Source organism: Cryptotermes secundus, unplaced genomic scaffold (assembly GCF_002891405.2).
Source record: "Cryptotermes secundus unplaced genomic scaffold, Csec_1.0 scaffold2047, whole genome shotgun sequence".
NCBI classification, from domain to species: domain Eukaryota; kingdom Metazoa; phylum Arthropoda; class Insecta; order Blattodea; family Kalotermitidae; genus Cryptotermes; species Cryptotermes secundus.
Genome location: NW_019722978.1, coordinates 127,863 through 152,767, shown reverse-complemented (window position 1 = coordinate 152,767; position 24,905 = coordinate 127,863). Strand labels below are relative to the sequence as shown.

The 24,905-nt window shown below is 40.3% G+C and overlaps 2 protein-coding genes across 3 annotated transcripts in view; one reads left to right on the top strand and one right to left on the bottom strand.

Annotated features, from left to right (window-relative positions):
• Positions 1-619: 619 nt before the first annotated feature.
• LOC111861560 (cAMP-dependent protein kinase type I regulatory subunit) overlaps positions 620-24,905 on the top strand; it is a 116,977-nt gene continuing 92,691 nt past the window's right edge. The window contains exon 1 of one of the 2 annotated variants that reach the window (XM_023846230.2): positions 620-937. In XM_023846230.2, the coding sequence (XP_023701998.1) occupies positions 773-937 (165 nt within the window). In that variant the 5' untranslated portion in view covers positions 620-772. Of the gene's footprint in view, positions 938-11,935; positions 12,161-24,905 lie in introns of those variants that run through there. The other variant, XM_023846232.2, reaches the window with a different exon arrangement.
• LOC111861563 lies at positions 17,944-20,313 on the bottom strand. Its single transcript, XM_023846234.2, has 4 exons — positions 20,297-20,313; positions 19,872-20,051; positions 19,350-19,598; positions 17,944-18,675 (listed from the first exon to the last, which is right to left on the bottom strand). The coding sequence occupies exons 2-4, from the start codon at positions 20,026-20,028 to the stop codon at positions 18,341-18,343; spliced, it is 741 nt and encodes a 246-aa protein (XP_023702002.1). The 5' UTR covers positions 20,029-20,051; positions 20,297-20,313; the 3' UTR covers positions 17,944-18,340.

Below are 24,905 nucleotides of genomic sequence, written 5' to 3'. Positions count from 1 at the left end.
CTAAGAATGTTTATTGACTTGTTCTGTATCTGTAGGCCTTTGACCTGGTATGGATTTATAGAACGAATACATATGAATGAATGAACTCTCAAACTATTATGGTTTTGGGGTTTGGGCTTTTGTGTATATTTTAAGTGGGCACCAATGTTTTGGAAGAATATTCTGCCCCCATCTTTGGGATCAAATTTCACAAATTACAGTCACAACCAGAATATTCCAATGATCCTAATACCAAAATCTGGAGACTTTTGGGGCCAAGTATTTGTGTTTCAAAGAATTTTGTTTATTCTTGGAGAAAACTCGTACCTTCTTGTTGCAGCCGCCGTGTGGTCTGGTAGAAGCTTTTAGCACTGCATGACGTCACACACCAGAAGTTACCGTCGTAAGAACTTCAAATCTCATACTGGGGAATTTGTAGTGATGAAAGAAGTAAATCAATATACAATATACTGAGGTCGAAAAGACGCTAAACGAAACCTAAAACCTCACTTTCCCTGGCAAAGAATCAAAGATGTTATTCTGCAATCGACATCCAACCATCGAATATAGAGAATAATCTTTGAAATAAATGATACCACTGCTGCCTTGATCATATGTTATCGGACGCTATTTTGCAGGTGAAAAGAGTTCTCATTTGTGAATTTCCAGAAGTAAGAAGACACCTGAAACAGGTGGAACTAGGGCAAGCAATTTACTGTACGCTGTAGGAACGTGAATATACATATAAGAAATAAATTTAGGTCAGCCAAGGTACATACCTAAAACAGTAAATATGGCTGCAAATTTGGATGAAGAACAGAGCCTGCGTGAGTGCGAAGCTTATGTTCAGAGACATAATATTCAACAAGTTTTGAAAGATTGTATTGTGCAGCTGTGTGTGAGCAGACCTGAGAATCCAATTTCATTCCTGAGAGAGTACTTCCAAAAGTTAGAAAGGGTGAGTATCCCTAAATATTTTTCAGTGCTAAATTTTATTTTTGTATGTTCTCCTCAAGTGCAATGCATTAAAAATCTTTAAGACTAAACAATCAACAGATCGATTTCTAGATAATTTATAGCTGTCGAACAGGTAAACATTTTGCGTTTTGTTATTCAGGAAATATATTTATTGCAGACGGTTTGCTGGAAGAATTGATAGTGAAATTGTATGTGGTGGCGCTTAGGAGACACTGACAGATGTTTCGCCCCCCGCTTCTAATGTTAAGCTTTTCGTTTATTTAAATAATGCAAACCAAAGGTTAGGTTTTGAGTTACGTTTTCGAACATGAACATATAATGGTGGTAGGGGGTTGAAAATTTGTTCCATCAAGTGCCTCTGCAAAGTAGAATTTCATCAAAGTTAGAAAATATACTTTTGTGTGGTTACTATAGTTAATACTGTTATAGTAAGGCTCGGGCATTTCTTTTAAAAGAAACACGTTGTAGTGCATAAGTATTCATCCTGTATTTTCTGAGGGTATGTCTAAATGTTTATGCATTAAATGTGACTAATTTGTATGTGCTGGAATATGATTTGTCAAAGATCCGTTGTTGTCCTCCTCCTCCTCATCATCATATTTTTCTTGGTCTTCTTGTGCTGTACATGCTCTAGATCGGTGTACACTTGGTATAGGGCATGCCACAAATGTATGACTGGTATTTCAGTCTGATTCATTAAGTTGTGTACATTGTCACTAAATAACTAGTTTTGACAGATTAAATCTCCAGAATTGTAAATATCATTGTCTCTGCAATCACTTATACCATAATGGTAACAGTTGAGCATAGGAGTGGTTGATGCTGTGGCCAGCCATGGCTGACTCTGCCAGATGATCAGGACTGTTTTGCTGATAGTGCTCCTTGACACTGATATGAGTTGACTAACCCCACTCTCAGTGGATGCTGCATGTTGGGGCCACTCTGTGCAGATTTGTAGGGAAGGATTAGCTATAGTATCATAATGTCACTGTGTATGTGTCTGCCCACGTCTGTAACTGTTGCCCTCCTCTAATAGCCATTGAATCAGTTGATGGATTTTCTTTGAACATAATGAACATTATGCCACTAGAGGCCCCTACACTTTTGCTCTTAGTAATTTCCTGCTATCAGTCATCAGTGAACCTGGCAGTTTTGTGGAGATAGGATTGGAAGAAAGAATAGCACCACTAAATATAGGGCCCATGTATTTTGAAAGATAATGGTCTTTGAAAGAATGTTTAGCTTTTGTTACATTTATGTTTTTTTTTGTTTCTAAAGAATTTGAAACAATTACATTAGGGCCATGTAAAATCTTATTGTAGTGTGTGGCGTGATGGAGTTCACTAAACTATTTGGGCAGGGCATGTGGAATGACTGTTTATGAAGACCTGTCCCAATATACTTGCAACATTTTGCAGAATTGTTTATATTACAAACCATAGTAACAGCACAAAATTTAACATAGTGAATTTATGGTCTTAGATGTATCATTAATTGTTGTACTTATGCTTAATCGGTCTATGAAGACATGGGGGAGTGGAGGTATACACCCATATAATATTAATCTCTGCACTAGATAAGAGGTGAGTGGTCAGCTTTATGACTTAGCAACTTTACCCATGGCGGGATGAGTTTCTGGTTCCCAGTGAACAGGAGGCAGGTTGAGCCCCAGAGTCAGTCTGGATGCTATACCAAGTTATATTAATGTACAACACAAGTTAAAGTTAAATAAAAATATTTACCCTTGTTTCATTAGAAATTCTGTCAATAAAATGATGGCACTCCTACATAATGTAAAAGGCTAAGAATTACAGTCACTGGAATATGTATGCATAGTTTCAGAAAGGTCAGTTAATTTATACACATTTATGCCTCAAAAGACCTCCCAGCTTGGCAGTATTTAAATCACTGTCATAAGTAATACTGATATGGCAGTCAAACATATTGTGGCATGATGGCTGGAAACTGGAGTAGTTTAACAAGATAAATAGTCAATTGCTATGCCTGTAAACGCGTTCCCACGGCAGCTGAAACACGCTTCGGTGTCAACAATACATGGGCTATCCCTAGACACCAGAAGAGGAATTCTTAGATGCTGCATTTCTTATGCAGTCCGTGCCGAGGTTATAGAATGAGGATACCAGGTAGTTGTGTCATGAGTCAGCATCCTGTGTGGAGGCAGTGTCAAATACCTCCAGAATAGCCCTGCAAGTCATAGGAATGCTGGGGGTATAAGTGGGCTACCCTCTTCCTAGGGGATATAAATACAGGGACCTGACCCTCAAGGTTGGGGGAGTCTCGAATCTGGGACCGTAAAATGTGGTCATGAGTCCCACAGGACTCGGACCTGAGAGTGACTGCCCTGGCGAGGACCAGCAGCAATTGTAAATGACAGACCCATCCTCTTGTCAGAGAGGATGTTACATAAGGACTATAACTGCAAGTGTTCAGTTGGAAAATAAAATTAATGGTTGTGAGTGAGAGCTTGTTGGCAAGACAAACTCATTGGTGGTAAACCACCAGTTGTAAAGTAACTCGTGAGTCATAAGACGGAGGTCAGAGTCTGCGGTTAGCAAGAGTGCCTGAAGTTGTTGTTATATGTCGTTACTAAGCAACAGCTAGTTAACAGCCAGAAGGGTATATGTGTGCCATAGTTGTGATTTAGAGCGTATAAATCAGTGAGACTGTTTTGAGTTATTTGTAGTTACAAGCTATAAGCGTTCAGTAAATCCAATTATCAATCCAAAAACCTTGTCTAATCACAGACACATGACAATATGAAATGGTAACATAAATGCCATTCATGTTCTGAAATTTTGTATGGTTGTAGATCTATGTAAAGTACAGAGCATAACATGTTAAAAGATTTAATATCAGTCAAAAGGAATATTTTGATGTGATGACTGTTACTAGTACCTTATTCCAGTAGTGCACATATCTTTTAGTAGGACTGTTATGAACTGGGGTAGCTCAGTCAGTGAGCCTATTGGGTGGAGGGTTAGGATTAAATTCCCAAGAGTAGCAGGGATTTATCCATTCACTGCTGTTATGTCTGAACTGGTTTTGGGGACCATATAGCTTCCTAACCATATGATATTTGGAATAAAGCAGCTGAAGTGTAAAGCAGACCACTCAACTCCATCTAGTGCCGTGGTCCTTCAGGAATTGGGAATTGTGTTCATTATATAGCTGCACACATGTCCTTGGTTCTTGGGATGAACCTAATATGAATTTACGTGTCAGTATCAGGACTTTTCTTTGAAATATGTGACTGGAAAAATACCAATTATCCTCATGTAATTAATGCAACGTTTAGAAATCCTAAGGGACTAAACATAGACACCCAAATTAGTTTGTATATTTCTTTGTATGGAATATTTCTGGCATCTGAAGTGATATACTGTCTTAGTCATCATAATATTCCCCTTCCATCCATTCTGGTGGTCTGTTGTCTACAGAGTACAAGAAGTTCAGTGAGGTTGAAGTCTGTCAGGGGTTCTTATCTATTTGTGATACATGCCTGTTGCTTTTCTAGTAGTCTGTATAATAAAGGGCCTATCTAGGACTGTTCATCCATTCTTTTCACTGTTGTATACCATATTATTGCCTAATGTTTTCCCTTCTCTTGCTTCAGGAAAAAAATATCTGTTTGTACTGCAGTATTCCATACATGATTTATGATAGTGTCATTATTTATCTTGTTCACCCATTCTTCTGTGTGTTGGATACCACATTTATGGGCCCACATTTTCTGTATTATGATATGGCAGTTTGTTTTTGTTTAACTGACTTCTCTTATTACTAGGCCTGAAAATAATTTCTCTTTCCCAGTGTCAGGCCTTATAGTATGTAATCCAGTAGTTGGATTACTGCCTTTATCATGACAGACCTTGTACCAGTATTTCCTCTATCAGTATGGTTATACTGCTGTAGTGCAATGTAGGGAGCCTTGTTATTGGAAACAGAATGCACCGTGGTAAGTTGAGGTTGGTATTATGTTGGGAGAGGTTACAATTTCAACTACAAAAGGTATGACATTTTGGAGGAGCTCTTTAAGTTGAAGCTTAAAAGAAAAAGTTCCAAGCACATTGAATTAATTGGTTTTGAGTATGTAAATTGTGAAATATCCAGTAGGAAAACAGTGACATGGACAAAAACAGCAAATAAAAACTCCGTGCTTTCCGTCCGCAAGCGAATTATATCGACCGAGTGACCGCCGCTAGTCGGCGAAGTTTAGTGCCAACTTTTTGCGGATAGAGGGTGTCGCGTGGTCAGCGCAACAAATCCCGATAACCGTTAGTTTCGGTTTTCTAGACCGGAGCCGCTGTTTCCTTGAAATAGCTCCTCAGTTACCATCACGAGGCTGAGTGGACCCCGTTGCAGACCCACTACTTCGAAAAAATCTGATAGCGACGGGAATCGAACCCGGACCTCTGCATCTGTAGCCAGGATCGTTGACCACTAGACCACAGAGGCAGCGCAATGACATGGACACCCAATTATAATTCTACTGTATGATGTGAATGTTGAGATAGAAATATGTTGTTTTTAAATGACCTAAGTCATTTGTAGGATGAAGGGTTCGTTTTGGCTGTACCCAGAATGTGCTATTCTTCTTGTGTTTGCTTTTCGTCTGCTCTCTGTCCATATTCACCTGCTGATGCTTCTGTAGATTTCCAAGTCGGTGGAGATAAAAAAAATGCACTTTGAATTAGTAGGAGCTGCTCAGTAAGTTTGTATAGTATCTTATGTGAGTTCATCTCATATAGGACTCGCTCATAAAATTTAGGTTCGAAACCCCTGAGGGAAGAAAGACTACTTTCTAGACCTAGGAATAGACAGGAGGATGTTAGAGAGCTAGAGTGTGAAATTGATTCATCTGACTGAAAAGAGGATTCAGTGATGATCTTTGTAGAAATAACGACGAGCTGTAGAGTTCCACAGCAGTAGTTAAAATTTTGATGGTTGAACAACTTTAGCTTCTCAAAAGCATGCCTCATGTACATTGTTAGTTATGCAGTAATATACTTTGTAGATTCCTTAGGTTCAGATCGTAGTATGGAATTGTCTACAGAATTTATAGTGGCCTTCGACTGTGACCCAAAATAGAGAACATAAACCAGAGCTGGAATGTGCATGGGAATTACACTCCTGCTACCAAGACATGAAGTGTGAACTTTTACATTGTATCGCCGGAGATAGCAGAAGTGCATTTAAATGCATCTGCATATCAGAACTGTTATTACTAGCGATATATAAATACAGGTTGAGGTGTGTTGTTTTTAATAACCGCATATTTGATGATTCTTAAAAGGTAAAAGGTGAAAGGTGAAGTTGTCCCTGTGCTTAACTAATTAAGAACTGCACCATGAAAGCGTATGGGACAGTGGATGTATAGATCCACATTTTGTTGACAGTAGTTGCAGGAGAGTGGTCAGTTTCACGCCCCTGCCCCCCTACCCCCGGTACCCATTGGATTGGAGGCTGGGTGGGGTCCAGAGCCGGTCTGGACAACATGGAGAAGTGAAAATTCTTGCCCCCGCCGGTACTCAAACTCCGACCCCTTGGTCGTCCAGCCCGTAGTCAGTCGCTATACCGACTGAGCTATCCAGGCTCTCATTGGATTATTCTTAGGTTATTTTAATGACACAATTTCAACTGTAGATAAGAGAAAAGTTAGCACAGACCGAGGGTATTTTTTTACAGAGGAAGTTTGTAAACTGTAGAACAGAAGACTTCGACTACACCCCTTCAAGAACTCGTTTCCTTTGTCCGTAATCGCACACTCTTGAGTCTTCAATTTGCTATATGCCTGGTAATAGAACAGGTGTAATTTACTGGTGGCAACAGCATATAAACACAGGGTCAAGGGTCATTTCAGTTGGAGCTGACATTCATCATCGAGATATTTGAGATGAAGCGAAGAAAACCTTTACCCCATATTATTACGCTAGTAGGAGCTAATAAATTAATAATTGCATAATTCAGTGATCCTTTTATGTATGTAGTTTCTGCTAATACGGATTCCGACTACGTTAAATTTATTGTACTATACATTCGATGTGACTTGAACATCTCGCGCCGTCACCATGTTTGCAATTTTAACACATAAATGTTTCCATGCGCAATTTGCAAGTATTTGTGAAATATCGTCATGGACGCTTTCACTTAATTCACTTCATTGGTTCGTTAGTTATCGCCACGAAACGGGAAGCTAAATACAGATATAACGCTGCCTTCAGTGTCATCATATAGTCTGCTGAGGTTGCGTGTTTTCTGAGCATCTTTTCTTGTTCAAAATTTGAGGACCCTGTAGTAAATTACTTTGCTGTCGCTCCCACCTCAGAAGTTTGCACTTCAGTTATGTAGGTGTTATGAATGGGAAAAAATTCTGAAGTACGAAGGTTGACTGACCACCAGCAGCTGAGTCTCACGAAAATCCGTTAGTATATTAAGAAATTACTGAAGTAGAAATATCCACGGACATGATACCATAAACCAATTTTCCTTACAACAAAGGAAAGTAAAACTCACAGAAACATTATATAGTTGGAGTGTTCATTCTTTCCTCTTATTTAATTCGCAGGTAAACATTATTGTGCATCATTAAGCTAGTTTGTTTCCGGAGCCTTCACCTTATGTTACCAGCCTTTCAATGTAGTCGAATGGGTTGCTTAACCGCTAGGCGTTTTGTATGTGTTAGTTATATGTTTGCAGTGTAGTAAAGCGCAGTAGCTTCTTGTGTATTGTTCATCTCCCAGACATTCGGGTTCTGCTGCCACTGTAACAGCTTAAGTAAGGTAGCTATGTATCGGCTGTAAAATATCGAGTCCCTCCAAAGGGTAATTTCTGTTGCCCACGAGAGTTTATTCATTTTGTGATATCTTAAACGAAAACCTGCCGGAATTCTTTGAACAAAAAATGGAATTCCCTGTTATCAGTTAGTGGATGACTACATTTTGTACGCATGATAATTTGTCTTCCTTTTTGCCATTAGATTTTCTTCCTTTGGCTACATTTTATGTGGCAGTGGAGACAGAAGGATGTCGACTTCTGTCAGTGAGACTGTATCTAGAGTAGGCGGTTTTGCTTGGCGGCTGTGTGGAAATAACCGCTTGTAGGGGATCTTCGCGACATAGATTCTGGAATTAAGGAGGATCGAAAGGTCTTTTATAAGGAAAAATGACGCATTTATTATGCAACCCTTTCAGTCCAAAGCTGTGGGGAGGAAACCTGTCTCTGTGGGGTGGTGGTTTTCTGAACACTGCAGGTGTGGGAACGCCGTTTCCTCCTCCTCAATTTATCTCTGTCCTCTCCTGGTCCATATTTTTAGTTCCTGGTTCGTCATTCCATACAGTTTGCGTTGTAAGACTGAAGGAGTTAACTGAGATACTGTTTTTAATTATTTTTTTTTGTAGAAGTTACAGCCTACTTGTTCTAGTTGCCATTGTCTTCATTTCACGATGAGGACGTTTTGTTGATACTTGGTCATCTGTTCATATTTCTTCTTCGTGGGTTTTACAGTCTAAATAAAATACATTTACTTCCATTATAACACTTGTTCACGTTGGATCCCTGGGTTCAATCCCAGGGGACTTCATGTGACATTCATTTTGGATGAAGAGGCACCGGAGCAGATTTTTCTTCGAATTTCGTTAGTTTCTCCCAGATAATCATCATTCCATCATTGCTCCATACTAACGGCCACTGATGTGTGAGATAGCCCTGACAGGCAGCACATTATCAAATCCTCAGTCTTTGGGAGTTTTGTCTGTGACCCGATACTAGGCTGGTTAGTAAAGAAGCATTTTCTGTGAATCGACCAGCAGTCCACAGACTGCAGCTCTTAGCACAGTCAGTGGCTGATTTCTGAGCTGAAAGGACTGTTGCATGCTTTACATTGAGTAAATGTCCTGTTGTTTGCATTAAAATTTAGCAGAGTGTCGCCGTGCTATCTTGAACTTAAAACATATGCCACTTTTCATGGGAGAGTCTTGTGCTTTGCACAGAATGGCCGACATTTCTGTACTGTGCGGAAGTAACTGATGCAGAAGAGGAAACAGTGAACTTGGACGATACTAGTGATTTATACAGCTCATGTAATATTGTTAAGTTAGTAGAAGAAACTACATTGTAATGGGCTGAAGCCAAATGCATAAGAAACTTAGAGTGAAGACATCTTTTGCAAACCGGTTGCTTGGAATATAAGCAAACAAGTGGTAAAGTAATATTAAAATGGACGAGCGAGAAATCCTGCGCTGGATGAGTCTGGTTCAGGAACCTGTTCAGAGGTGTTAGGGAACGTGTTGAATCTTTGGCTTCTCATTTCCAGTTAATGTCTTTGTTCTTTATACCTTTTTACAATTTCCGAGACGTGTCATGGGACATTGTCTGTGGACGGCCTGTCTTTCGATTTATGGGAAAGGCACAGTAGTATTCGTAAAGATGAGCTCTCGTATTTTTATGTATTTTATGTATATGGTAAAGAACGAGTCATATTGAGTAAAATTCGATCAATAATAGGCCTGCTGCTGTTGCCTCTTATCTTAAATGCCATTAAAAGTACGGTATTTATCGTCATTAAAACTGTCGAGCTAATTTCATTTTGAACTGTGCCAGTCAGTCACAAAGCCTCTCATCCAGTGGTTACTAGGGATAAAACGGAAGGAATGTGATGTTCGTAAAAACTAAATATAGGGGGAACTTAATCTGCTCATTTTATTGAAATTCATGTAGAGCACTATCGTTGTTTTGAAAACATGGCGCAGTTCAGATATTTGGGAACGACTAGAACAAATCAGAACCTGATTCAGGAGGAAATTAAGAGATTGAGCTCGGGTAATGCTTGCTACCATTCAGTCCAGAATCTTTTGTCTTCTCGTCTGCTGTCTAAAAACATAAAAATTAGAATATACAAAATTATAATGCCTGTGGTTCTGTATGGGTGTGAAACTTTGTCTCTGACATTAAGGGAGGAACATAGACTGAGGGTGTGTGAGAACAGGGCGTTGAGAATATTTGGACCGAAGAGGGATGAAGTGACAGGAGGTTGGAGAAAACTGAATAATGAGGAGCTTCATAACTTGTACTCTTCACCAAGTATAATTAGAATGATCAAGTCAAGGAGGATGAGGTGGGCAGGGCATGTAGCACGAATGGGGTAGAGGAGAAATGCATATAGGATATTGGTGGGAAAGCCGGAAGGAAGGAGACCACTGGGAAGACCATGGTGTAGGTTGGTGGACAATATTAAAATGGATCTCAGAGGATGGTATGGATTGGATTGATCTGGCTCAGGATAGGGACCGCTGGAGGGATATTGTGAACACGACAATGAACCTTCAGGTTCCATAAAATGCTGGGAAGTTCTTGAGTACCTGCACAATTGGCAGCTTCTCAAGAAGGGCTCATCTTCATGAGTGAGTGCCACTATCGGTTTTATTGAGAATTATTTCGTGTGTAGATGACTACGTAAGAAAATAGCCACAACCTTTTAATGTAAATTTTACAGCTTGTGTTATGAACATATTTCGATGCAGTGTACGAGTATGTGTAACGAAAGTAGGGGAATAAATGCAGTGAGGTGTAATATCTGTACTGATTACATTGGTGTTCCCTGCAGTGGGAATTTATGACCATGCCGTGCGTTATCCTTATTGGTGATGAGCTATGTCAACAGATTTTGATCTGAAGTTAATGACCGTCGCGGAAGAACAGATTAAGCTTTCGCTAGGCGCCAAGCCCTCTCGCGCCAAAAGATAGCAACGAAATGTGTCCGGAACTGCCGAAGTGCGTTGCTGTACAGCAGGGACCAAGGTTTTTACAAGAGAACGTTATGCTGTCTCGTGGTTGATTTTTCTTCTCGGTAATTGCAATACCCCACGCTGTAGCGTATTTAGCGGCACAGCCTTCACAACTTACATGGCTTCTGCTTGCATGATAGACACATTCCTAAAATGCACATACTCCAAACAGTTCTCTCTAGAACTGTTTCCTTAATATCTTCACTGGATAATGGATTGTTTCTGCGTACGTTTGAATTCCGACACTGTGCAGGTTAATTTAATCTGATGCGCGGGTTACATGTGAAATTCGAGATAAATTCGAAATTATTTCCGGACGTTTGTACGTACCTTTTGCCAAGTATGAATCTGGCCGTTTTTGGAATCAGGTCGGTGCATATGTCACTGTTTTTAGCTTTCAGTTCGTGATTCATGCATTGGTTACTTTCCTTGGTTTTTCAACCCCAAGTTACGTCAGTNGGGGGGGGGGGGGGGGGGAGACGAAGACTTTATAGTAACTGTGAAAGTAGAAGCATTTATTTCACACCAGATCACATGGTGTACGTCGTGGGGTACCTCTTCTGGAGCTAATGGAATATTGAGTATATCGCAGGTCATGGATAGGTGTTTTGGAATTAGTTAATGGCATTTACATCACAACAGATGCAATGGGTATACTACTACAACTTTGTGTTCTGGAATTGGGTAGGGTTGTTTCCTCCACACAGTATGTGACGGGTGTATCGCCATGAGTCCATCTTCAGAGTATCGTTCTAGCGTGCATCTCATGAAGGTATGAAGGTGAGGTCAGTGACAAAGAGGACATCCCTTAGACATTGAATTACACGTCTTACCTTGCACCCCATGTTGCTAAGACTCTGAACGTACCTACAGACGATGTGATGGGTGTCGGAAATGTGGTTTTGTTTTGGTACAGAGGGTGTCGATATGTAGGTCGATAATATGTGACCCAGCTGGAATCATTGTGCGTGTTTCACTCTCTGTCGCCCCTTATGTCCTCTTCGGTGTGAAAATTCGGCGCAGTCTGACGTCAGCAAGAAGGGAATCCCCTCATCCCCCGTTGCTAGGCAACCGTGCATTTCGTCAATTGGTGCACAGGAGCAGACGCCGTGTGTTTCAAAACTATGGGGGTGGGGGGAATTATCCCCTGTTTAAGAGAAGATTCCATCATTTGTGATATTTCGGAAATCTAGAATGGACAGGACATGTGCGTGTTGCTTATGAAGATGCGTTGACGTATTAAGGCTTTCACGTGCTGTCTCGCGTCTTTATATAACCTTTCTATTGACTGAGGTACAGTTAGGTCATTCTATTGACCGAGTGCGGTTGGGTCAGTACGGAGGGTCAAGGTAGACCTCAGCAACTTTCGGAGGAGTTCCAAGATGATGCTAATGTTGGTGGTAAGTAAATATACATCCACTTCACATCTTCAGTCCCGGTGGACTTCTCTTAAGTTGTATTGTATGCACAGATTGAGGAGAATCTTTGGACATGTTGGAGAAGTAACAGGAGACTGGAGAAATGTTCATAAATCGTACTGAGCAGTTAATGTTGATAGTAGCTCTGTGGTTAATTCAAGAAGGAATCAGTGGGTGAGACATGTAGCAGCATGGGAGAGTTCAGAAATGAGTACAATTTTTTAGTGAACAGTTCTGAAAGAAAAATACAAGTTGGGAGATCTAATTGTACATAGGAGGCTAAATTAACACAGCTCATAGAGAAATTGGGTGTGAGGATTTGGACTGAATTAACTTGGTTATCGATGGGATCAAATGATGGGTTTTTGTGGATATTAAGGTTCCTTTGGGTTTCATAGAAGTGGGGAGTTTCTTGACCAGATGAGCGCATATGAACCTTACAAGAAAGACCCCGCTCCATAACGTTACGTAGAGGACTGGGCTGAGAAGAATATTAAACACCAAAGATGTAAAGAAGGGAGGAAATATATATCGTGACATAATGTTCGTAGGGCAGTTAAATGAGTTGAACATGTAACATTCAAGATAAAAACAAGGGAAGTGTATACCATTTTTGGTGGAGAACTTAACGCGAAAAACCACGAAGGACTGAGCTTAATGGAATGATGATATTAAAATGGATCATGGAGATAGGTTGTACACATTTGAAGCGTCTGAGAACAGGGTGTAATGGTAGGCTTTTGTGAACGTGTTACTTGAGCTTCAATATTTCTTCAGGAAATCTGTGACAGATATTGACTGCTGAAACAAAATCCTTTACATTCTGGTTAGTTAACCACATGGGACGAGACCACTTGGTAGACCTAGATGTATATGAAATATGAGTAATATTAAAACGAACATTTTAGAAATAGGCTGTAAAAATATGGATTAAATGAGATTGTTCTTGTTAGACCCATGACAAGTTTCTGTCAACACCTTCACACTCCATACAAGTAGATATTTTCTTGATGATACTACCAGCTTTTCTAGAAAGATCCTGTAACATGATGTTACTTAGTTATTTTATAGGCACATACGAGAGGACGGAAAATAATTTTCTCCTTGCGGGTCACACTTTTTCGTTTGTCATGGATGAGTGTATTTGTTGAGCCTTGCTGATGCCGCTGCCGGTTGTCCTTCCTCAGACGCGGCTGTGCCTCTACGTCTCGGTCCCTTAATTCCAGTGCTGCCTTCGTGGCGAGTCCGTTATCACCTCCGGAGCGTCCGTCCTTTCCTGGTTCCTTGTACATAGCCCTTGGTGCGCTTTTTCTGTCATCTCTGTTCGACCGTCAGTCCTTTCTTTATTACCACTTCCCTTAACGCCGTGCCACTCCCACACGGCGGGTCATCACTGTGCAGGCGGCGGCTAACTTCTGCCGGGACCGACAATTTCCTTGGGTCCGCTTCTGCGGCTGACGCGGCGTCTTACGGCTAGATGCCGGTCCCTGTACGGCTTCTTCAGTCCTGTGACAGTTTTCACCGCGGCCTCACTTTCTCTGAGGTTGGTTCCTTACTATCCAGACAGACCTCCGCATCTCTGTTTTTCTTTACCGGCTTACATTGTCGTCATCACCTTCTCGTGGTGAGTCCATCTTGACTTTCATGTCTGCGTGAGCGGTCAGTGGCCTGACTTGGTGGATAACCATCCGGGAGATTGTTTTGAAGGACATCAAACTTCTCATTGTGGGCTCTTATTTCAGCCTTCATTTCCCTCAGATCGGCGTCTGTCTTGCTATCCATTCGGAAGGCTAGAGAACATATCTGGGTCTCTGTCATTTCTTGCATGGCTTTCAGGAGTTTGACGTTTGTTCTGTGTTTGTAGACTGGCGATGCAACGATCCAATGCAGGTTTCAGTCCAGTAAGTTAATCCAATCCAACTTCTGATACCAGAATATCACGTGGTGACTATAGACGGGGTTTAGGAATATTGGATTTATTGACCACTTACAGGTCGTACTACAAACATATATAACTGTCGCTATTTCCACATTTTACAATTCACTGTTACACTAGTGTCCTCAATCTGTTACAGTCTGCACTCTCCGTTTCCTGGCAACGGATTTTAACACAGGAACTGTAACAGTGTCACTGAATTACACCCTCCAAATATCGCTGTACTACAGCACATGTAAAGTCTTCTCTTCATAGCTTGACTGCCAGCTGAGGACCAGTACACTATCTCCCTTCTTTTATTATCACTTGCATGGACCGAACAAAAAACATCATTTCCAACAGTACCTTTATTGTTGCTTGCTTATCCGTTGCCTAGTAATGAACATCTCCTATGGCTCCACTATTCCGGCCTAAAGGCATCTGTCAGAATATAACACTTCATCCTACAAGTATAATGGAATGTGTATTTACATCCTCTCTCCATAGAAATCAGGGTCCTGTTTTTTAAACAGGTATTTCACTGCTGCTTCCACTTTCTTTTTACCAGTTTTGGCTTTGCAGAAGTTGCCTGTCTGCTTATAGTGCTGAAATATCATCTAGTTGTGTCTTACAATCCACGAGTTTTGTTGAGAATTTTAAGAATCATTTATTCAGCTGGCAAAGAATTTCTTAGGTGTCATGAAATCTGAGGCCCAGCATTTGTCACTAAGCCAGTTCAGACGTGTCTGTCTTCAAAGCCCAATTGCCTATGAGAAAAAGATCCTAAATCATCCAAGCCCAACCAACACTTCATAAAGGTAAGCTACAGAAGTTTCATCCTCATTTGTGTTTCCATTCAGAATGAGTCATCTTTACAGTCTTGTTGACTGATATAGCTGCACTTTGTAAGTTCAGAACTGATCTGTGAACAGAAATTATGTTGTTTTTTCCTCAGATTTTGTTATGAGTGAGCTTTCTTCTGTTATTTGAACACCAACAATGCTGACTCACATGTTTGTTAGTTATCTCTTGGTCTAGACGTTCATTATCATCAGATTTAATGGAAACCTGTTCAGTGGTTTGGGAAACAAAATTTCAGATAAACAACTACACAACATTCCTGTTGTAATCATTGTCAGGCATTAACTAACGATATCTGATACTGCATATGCCTACAGTTGTGCTCAGTGACTTTTTAGTTAACATTTTTCTATGGCAGGGAGAAGAGATTTTGTTTCCTCCATAGTGTCCATACATGCTCTGAGCCCCACACAGCCTCCTATAGAATGGGTACCAGGGGCTGTTTCTCCAGGGGTAAAGTGGCAGGGGCATGAAGCTGACTATCTATGTCTAGTGTCAAGGTTATGAATGGTGGAGCTCCATCTCCACTCCCCCATACTTAATCTTTACCATACCATTTTTCTTATTAACTGTATTATTCTCTTAAGTTGGTTTAATTGCACTTACCTTGACATCTGTCATGAAATACATTGTCTGAGGACTTGAGTATGATTAGATTCTTGTCCAGAGCAAGCAGTTTTTTTTTTTTCACCCATGTGCCCACATTGACTTAGGACTGTTTCCTATACTGTACATGCCATGATCTTTCTCCACAGGTTTCTTTTATTGCTAGTGGGGTGGGACTAAGTCCCATGCACTGCGGCCACTTCTAGCCTATTTTACCAGCCCCAGATGATAGGTGAGGGTGATTGTGGAGCAATTGGTGGAATGAAGATTGGCAGGGGAAACTGAAGTACTCGGAGAAAACCTGCCCCAGTGCCACTTTGTCCCTCGCAGATCCCACTTGACCAGACTCAGGATCAAACCCAGACTGCCGCAGTGGGAAGCCAGGGACTAACTGCTTGAGCTATGGCACAGCCTTCTTCACAGGGGTTAATGGTCACAGTATGAATCTGACCACTAACCTTTACCTAGTGGCCAAGTTAAGATGCCTGAAGTTTCATCACCATTCCCCATATGCTTTCAGGGCATCATGAAACATCCTGTATTTAAGTGTAACTGATTTTATGGGCATAAATTTTCCAATCTCGGAACTTTCAGTAGACTTCAGGTGCAATTAATTTTCATCCATAAAGGATGCACACCCCATACCAATCATTTATCAAATCTGGACTTTGTTATGGATTATATTTCATTGTAATAATCAAATAATTTTCCTGGGGAGTAAAGCACAGCCGGTGCATAAGGCTGACAACCTTACCGCCATCTTTGAGCCGATTGTCTAGATAATGTGGGACCCTCAACGTCTCACAACTCTATGGGCCTTCATGGCCTGTTACAGGGATAGCTTTACTTTTTACTTTACTGTAATATTTGGTATCTTTTAGGCCCATTTGTTTCTACAGTTCACAATGTCCCCTTAAGTTGATTACATGTTGGGCCGTTCTGGTAGGTTCAACTTTCATTTTATTCAGCCATTTATTGATCACCGGGTCAGGATTTAAAAGAGGACCTAATGACTATGACACATGGTGCAAACCACTCAAATGCAGTGTTCAGTAAGAAACACTTTAGACGTTAGCTAAGAATATGATCACATTTTCATACTCATGGATATATGGAGGTAGTCGTACAGTTAGCTCCCAGCTAAGAATATGATCACATTTCCATACTCATGGATATATGGAGGTAGTTGTACAGTTAGCTCCCAGTTTTCTGGGATTTATGGGAAAATGGGTATGCTGGTTGCATGGATATACCAGTTGCTTGAAAGACTTGTAGATGAACCAAATAGAAAGTCAGAATAACATAGATTAAGTTACTTTTTATGTGGGGGTATTCTTGTGCTAAATAGTGGATTGATGAGTGAGATTTGAGATATACTGTCATGTAATCACAAATTTGTTTTAACTTCAACTGTAATGGCACTTCCATGAGGGAGGATAGCAGCACAGTTAGTGGTGGCTGGGAGAAGTACTACTAGAAGGGTGAACATATGTGCATCACAAGTTTGTTTTCAATATAACTTTATAAACATTTTTGCTGGTTCCATTAGAATTCAGGGTGTTTGTGTACCAGATAACTGGGAGTTTACTGTAGGTAAATTTAATTTACTGAAAATTGTTTAACGCTTAATATTAATGCAAAATGGTCAGTTCATTTTATACTGTTGATATACTGCATCATTTCCTTGTCAAACTTTTACCAAATAGTGAAGCATAATAAAAACAAAAATGAAGTTCATGATGATGTTCAGAGAACAGGAAAGTCAGGAAATACTTATTATTCAGTTCCAGACTGGTTCTGAAGGGTTTTGATGATGGTGTATTACTCAGAATTACTGGGTTTTTGGAATTCGTCCATCGTCCGGCATTCTAAAAAACTAGAGAACACATTTTGGAAACTTTTTCTGAGGGACCCAAAAGAGTAAGTGTCCCTCACCTGAGGATGGAAACAGATCAAGTTTCTGAAATGTGTGGTCTGGTTATTTAGAATACCAGGTGATGGACAAATTCCAAAAAACCAGTAATTCTGGCTATTCTCATCTTTCCATCTATTAATGCTTTGTAAATGTACTACATAGGCCATGTTAAGCTGTAGGTCCCCTTTTCCGTTAATTAGCACCACCACCACTATTCAGTATGTTTGGGAGCAAGCAAAATTGGGCCCCTAGGACAGCAGCAGACCATTGACGTATGCACAGTAATACAAATGGACTTTGAGGATGAGTGACAGATTTTTCCGTCCATTTAATTTCTTGTGACTCGTGAGCTCGTATACCTTTTATGGAACATGACAAGGTAGAGACAAGAAAATATGTAACAAAACTAATCACTTAATAATTTATTTCTATAAATACCAGTACATATAACTATAGAAAATAAGTTACTCTGTTTATGAAAATGAAAAAAGGCCTGCTAAGTGACATGGTCATACAATATCAAAGGATTAAGTAATAACCAGAAACATTGCTGCGTCTTATCAACTCTGTTGCTGCCTTTGGTATTGACTTTGGGATTTCTTAGTACAAAATTAAATTAGTACTGTAAACAGTATTGAGAAAATAAATAAATAGCAAAAAATGTAATATAAATTTGAGGCATCACCACAAAATAGTTTTTAATTATCTATCATTCTAAATCTTTTTCTCTAATGGAAGTCTTTAAAAATACGTAATAGTACGCAGTAGCACATAATAGTATACCATCCCCCAGAATAAAATTCATCTGAGCAACATGAATGTATCGGCGTTTGTTATTTTGTCACAAAGAGTGTCACTGGATTAATTAAGTAGCTGTACCAATGTACTCTGGTTTCCACAGCTGGTTTAGGAAGAAGTTGTGAACGAGAGCAATGTCTTTGTCAGGGGCTTTCATTAAGATTGGAATCATTGATGGAGGATCTCGTTTCCGTCTCAAGTCAATTGGTTCATTAACAGGCTCTTGACCTTGTGTGCGGCTGACTGTGTCCGCTGGACATGTTGATCGGGTGTGAGGAGTGATGCCGTGCTGACATATAAGTTTCTCACGTTGTAGACGAACCCGTTTTTCAGTGATAGCATATACATGCATAAATGCTTTCTGGCAGACCTCCACTGTCCTAACTCCTTGCAGATTTGCAGCTGGAAGAGATGAACAACATGTAAGAAAGTTTAGCTTTGACATCACACTATTCTCAGGGATTTTATGGCCCCAGAGAAATTACCAATGGCAGGAATGTTGAAAAGCATGTTTAAAAGTGAGACTATAATAATGCCCAATATAATTTCAAATATTTGAGGTTTTGAGAGATATGTTCATCATAAATTCTTTTATAGCCAGATTTAGTTATTAAACTTGTTGTGAAGTAAACACTTCTTTTAAATGCAGCCCTAGCAATGTTCAGGAATTACCTCTTTACAACTGTTGTGACATAAAGTATATTTCCAGTGTAGGTAATAAAAAAAGAACAATCCTTCCACTTGGAAGATCTAATTATGCTTAAACAGGAAACCAACTGAAACACCCCAACCTGCATCAGTTCTTATATGGAATTATGTTTTCTTATTTACATTCAGTATTGTCTGAAAATTAAGAACATTACCTTATTTAGAAAATTACAGTAATTTTAATTAAGGGACATGAACATGAAGCTGAAAATTTCTTTCTAGGTATTCCCAGCATCCTCATTATTTTAATATAGCTGACATAACAGTCTCCAACAATCTCTTCTATACTGTGTCATCATTTTTTTTGCAGGAAGATACATTTAATTTGTTATGCATCTGCTTCATACTGTCAATCATCATTTGATTACCTGAGTCTGCTTGTGGCCCTGCCGCAGTTAAAAGTGGGATGTGGTATTTACAGCTTACTCTCCTCTGATTCCTTCCTGGAACTTTATGATCTGAAGATCTTCGCTGCACAGCTCTCGTCTCTATGTGTGCCATAAGGAACTCATTCTGTAGTGCATGGTCGCCTAATTTGTAAAACTCTGCAAATAGCTTTCGACGAACTTCCTTGGGTACTTTTTCTCCACATCGTTGGGGGCATTGACACAACACGTCTGAATCAGGAAAATGAATTCAGTTACTCTGTCATATATCTTTCACCTGTGTTGATGTAACCTATTTTTGAGGATATAAGACAAATTTTTCTGATTGCTTTCTATAAAATAAATGTCTATAATGCTAATAACCGTTAAGGAAAATCTTAATAACAGGTGGGATTGTATATAGGTTATCGACAATGACCGCTGTGCTTATGGTATGTTCCTTTCGGGTCATAATTAGGACCTACATGAAACTTCGATTTTCTGTAAGTTTTTAGTTATACTCACCTGGTTGTTTCTTGGCAGGAATTACTTTCCCAGATCTTGAAACATACTCCTGCCCAGTATTTCGTAACTTCTTCTGTAACTTTCTTTCTGATCTTGGCCAAAAGTTTGTTGTTCTGCTTTGTGTCATATTTTCTGAAGTCTCCATTTCAGACGCCATCTTAATAACATCCGCTCGAACTTCTGCGAAAAAAAATGTCCTAAATATGTTTCTGCCATCTATCGTCGAACATATGAACTAGGTCAATGAAGTTAACTGGTATGATCGTGGCGATGGCGCAACCAGTACTATTAAAGAGCAAGTGCTACACAGGGCTGGATGGGCAATGCCTGGGCCTTTTTTTGCATTTACAATTATTTTTCTCAATAAAAAATAACAAACATTTTTGTATACACATGAATTCTTTTCAGATAAAAAATTTAGTTACGTTTTTAATGGTTTCAGTGTGTATGGTGTGTCTGGATGTTGCTAATAAATTTGAGTCAGTTGTTAAGAACTTGCGTTAACGTATCGTTAACAGGTAGAAAACGGTGCCATGAACTACTCGCATGAAGTAGAGCCCATCTTCAGAAGTTAATGCATGGCCAGCTAATCGAGAAATGAACGTTCATCTGTAGAATTTTAGAGGGGTTGAATTACGTTCTGTAGAAACGATGACCTCAGAACAAAATTTTAATAAAGTTAGAATTGTCATTAAAAGGTTGAATTGCTATTAGTTCAGTTCTAACTGCACTACTACTCTAGGCGGACGAGGACGCCGTAAATTTATAGTCTTGATTTGGAATAATTGCTACAGTAAAGGATGGCACCAGCTTATAGAACCTTTGGGCAAAATCGACTGTAGTAATATAAAATGTTATGCAATATTCTTCTAGCACGGTTAGTACCATTCGTGAATGAAATCGGTGATCATCAACGCTGATTAAGTTTTAATAAATCACTATAGATCTTTCTTTTTACTTTTATTATTTATATATTTGCATTCGACAGATGTAGAAAAGAATGGCAGGTAATGGATTAGTACATAAGCTATTCATATACGAGGGGCGTTCAAGTTCTAAGGTCTCCGATTTTTTCCCCATGACTGGGAGCAGATAGACACATGCGGTTTAGTTTAAAATACGTGTGCACTCTTTGTGAATGCGTGACAGAGATGACAGCACTGTATGACACACAGAACTCTATTGGTGGTGGCAAGAGTGAGGAGTGTTTTTGAAACCTAAATTGGCGACGTTTTCATTACAAGAACAGCGAGTAATCATTCGTTTTCTCCACTTGCGTGGTGCGACACCCATTGAAATTCATCGCCAGTTGAGCGAGACATGTGGTGATGGTGTCATGAATGTGAAAAATGTGCGTTCGTGGGTGCGACAGTTCAAAGAAGGCTGAACGTCCTGTGACAACGAACCAAAACAATCTCAGTCTCGCACCAGCCGGTCTGACATGGTCGAGCGAGTTGAGAAAGTTGTTTTGGAGGATCGGCGACTGAATGTGGAAAACATCGCCTCCAAAGTTGGCATTTCCGTGGGATCTGTGCACACAATCCTGCATGAAGACCTGCGAATGGGGAAAGTGTCCTCCAGGTGGGTGCCACGAATGCTGGCGGACGACCACAAGGCTGCGCGCATGGCAATTTGCCAGGCGATGTTGACACGTGATGAAGGCTTGAATGGGACTTTATTTTCATCAATTGTGACAGTGGATGAGACATGGATACCGTTTTTCAATCCTAAAACGAAGCGCCAGTCATCTCAATGGAAGCACACAGACTCACCGCCACCAAAAAATTTCGGGTAAGCACCAGTGCTGAAAAAATGATGGTGGCCATGTTTTGGGACAGCAATGGCGTAATCCTTACTCATTGCATTCCAAAGGGCACTACGGTGAGAGGTGCATCCTACCAAGATGTTTTGAAGAACAAGCTCCTTCCAGCACTGCGAGAAAAACGGCCGGAAAAGGCTGCACGTGTGCTCTTTCACCAGGACAATGCACCAGCACATCGGAAATATGCGACGCAGCAGTTTCTTCGTGAAAACAACCTTGAAGTGGTTTCTCATGCTTCCTACTCACCTGACCTGGCTTCTAGCGATTTTTATCTTTTCCCAACGATGAAAGACACTCTCTGTGGTCGTACATTCGCCAATCATGCCGCTATTGCATCAGCGATTTTCCAGTGGTCAAAACAGACTCCTACAGAAGTGTTCGCAGCAGCCATGGAATCGTGGCGTCGAAGTTGTAAAAAATGTGTACGGCTGCGGGGAGATTACGTTGAAAAGTGACAGAAGTTTCAAATTTTTTGTATGATTATTATGTGAGAAAAAAATCGGAGACCTTAGAACTTGAACGCACCACGTATATATATTTTTTGACAAGTTTAAAAGTGCTGTTGAATTATCCCTCGTGCGTTGAAGGTTACGCTTGTTTTGATAATGCCTCTTATCGCTATTCTTGTACACCAAACTATTATTTGTAACTTGCAAGACTTGAAATGACTATTAACAGGTTAAATTTATGGCGTTATTGTCGCATGTTAGTGACTAGACACGGCTTGGATTGTTTATTTAATTTATTGGAGGTTTATTACTCGTAACTACAAATAGTTATAGCACTTTCACTGTTCTGCGGACTCTGCAGGTAACTAAAGCTTACCCCAAGTCGTCACAGTCTTTGTCTTCACTGTACGTTGCTTGGTAGCCGAGCCCCATATTTGCACCATATATAACTTCGACACGGACCAAATAGAAAACACTGTTTCCAACAGTTCCTACATGGATGCTTTCATATCCGCAGCCAGGGGAATGTGTTTACCGAACCTTTGCCTAGCAGTGGACATCATCTTTGGTTCCAGTGTTCCGGTAGTCATGTATCACGTAAAACATACTAGCCACGACATACAAACAAGGAGACATGATTATCGACTTAACCACCAGTGAGGCATATTTCAGTAAGGTCACAATTCATACTTCCTTTGTAATCAAATAACTCATCTCATTAGGCAGTCCTAGTCATGATAACGAGTCTGTGCTCATCTTGTGAATACACGTACGTCGAATAAGCATTGATAGTGCGCGTCAACAGTGGTGTTTGTAACGGTGTAACTAAGGTGCAGTCTGTACTGTAATACATTAGCAAGGAGTACGGACTTTACGGTGTAAAGTTGTGCTCATGCTTATTTAAGCACCTCGACAGAGAGACCAGTTGGACAGTGGAGGTACATCTCCGTACATATTGTTGCTGAACGTTTCTGAGTAACGGCTCGGTAAACACGTTTCCGCGTCGCGACCATTGTTATGCAACGGTGCTGTGAACACGCCTCCAACAATAGAGGGGCTGTGTTTTCTGTGTGGTCCTAGCCGAAGAGTTGTCTTGGAGGCAGTGGTAGAGTAGTGGTTAAGGCACTATGCTACAAGCCGGAAGGTCTCGGGTTCAAATCCCGATGAGGTCATTGAATTTTTTTCAGTTGACCTAATCCTTCTAGCCGCACTATGGCCCTGGGGTCTACTCAGCCTCTAACAGAAATGAGCACCAGGAATTAATTAAATCGTTTCCCTGGGGTGTAAAGCGCGGCCGGCGCGTAAGGCTGACAACCTTACCGCCATCTTTGAGCCGATTGTCTAGATAATGTGGGACCCTCAACGTCTCCCAACCCTATGGGCCTTCACACCCTGGTACAGGGATAGCTTTACTTTTTACTTTACCTGTAACAAGAAAGAGCTTCTTGATATTAACTGCTTGTCTGAAAAGTTGCTTAGCTGTTAGAAATTTCTTGCTTCGAGGAACCGGAATGGTCATCGCAGTGCTCTCGAAAGTCCCCCATTCGACTCTGTTCTTAGTCCTTTGATTCCAGGCCACATATACATACCTTATTTCTTGAAGTTCAATTTCAGTATTCGATCTGCACATAGGTAAAGTTTCTCGAGCAAAATTTTATTATCATTTTACTTGCCTCCCATGCGTTCCGCATGTCCTACTAATCACACATACTTGTACCTTGGTATAATCGTGCTTGCAATATCATGTGAACAGTACAACTTATATATCTCCATGTTTAATCTTTTTCATTCTCAGCGCTTTTTTTTTTCCACACGCACCCTCAATATTATGTTATTCCCTCGGAGCGAGAAATCAAAATTAATCTGTTTTTAATTTTCTGTTGTATTTGCAAAGTATCTGAACGTTGATATTTTAATCGAATCTCGACATTAACGGGGCCCTTTCGTTTTGTCGGCCCCCACGCTGCATTAATATGCATATTCAACAGCTGCTACTGAAATTTCGTCTGTATGCCAACAAACTGGCATCCCGTTAAATATAGAACATCTTAATATAGGGACAGTCATCAGTGGTTTCCAACACGACCGAAGCTTCTGGGAGTTTTATTCAACTGTTGGCTGCAAAACAGTTGATTGTTTTTTTTATCTCACGCTTCTGACCTGATGAAAGCCTTAACATATTCTTTCCAAAAAATATGCTTTAAGGGCTTTTATATGAATTGTTTATTTCAATGAGCAGAACTGAGTACCGAATATATTACATTTGCATTGCAGAATACCAGATATTTTGGATTATAGTGACAAAAATTATATTCATGAAAATACTTCCTATCATTGAATTGTGAATCCTTTACGTTCATGTCTCGTGTCCAGAAACCTAAAATTTAAAATATGCTTACTCAGTGCTTCTTAATAGTATGCATCCTGTTGTGTGTTATAAACAAGGTACATAAAATGTCTACAAATGTATGCAGTCTATACAACAATATTCTGTATTTAAAACAAAGTAGACACTATCGTATCAACATTTTTATGTACCTTGTTTATTCAGCCATTTTTTTTCACTTAGTGTGGGGGGGGGTGGAGTCCAACTGGGTCCACTCGGCACGGCGGCCACTGATTGGCCTATTGTAGTCTGCTCCGGGTGATTATGATGATGGAGAATTTGGTGAAATGAAGATTGGCAGGGGAAACCGAAGTACTTGGAGAAAACTCGCCCCAGCGTCACTTTGTCCACCACAAATCCCATTTGCCCGGGCCGCC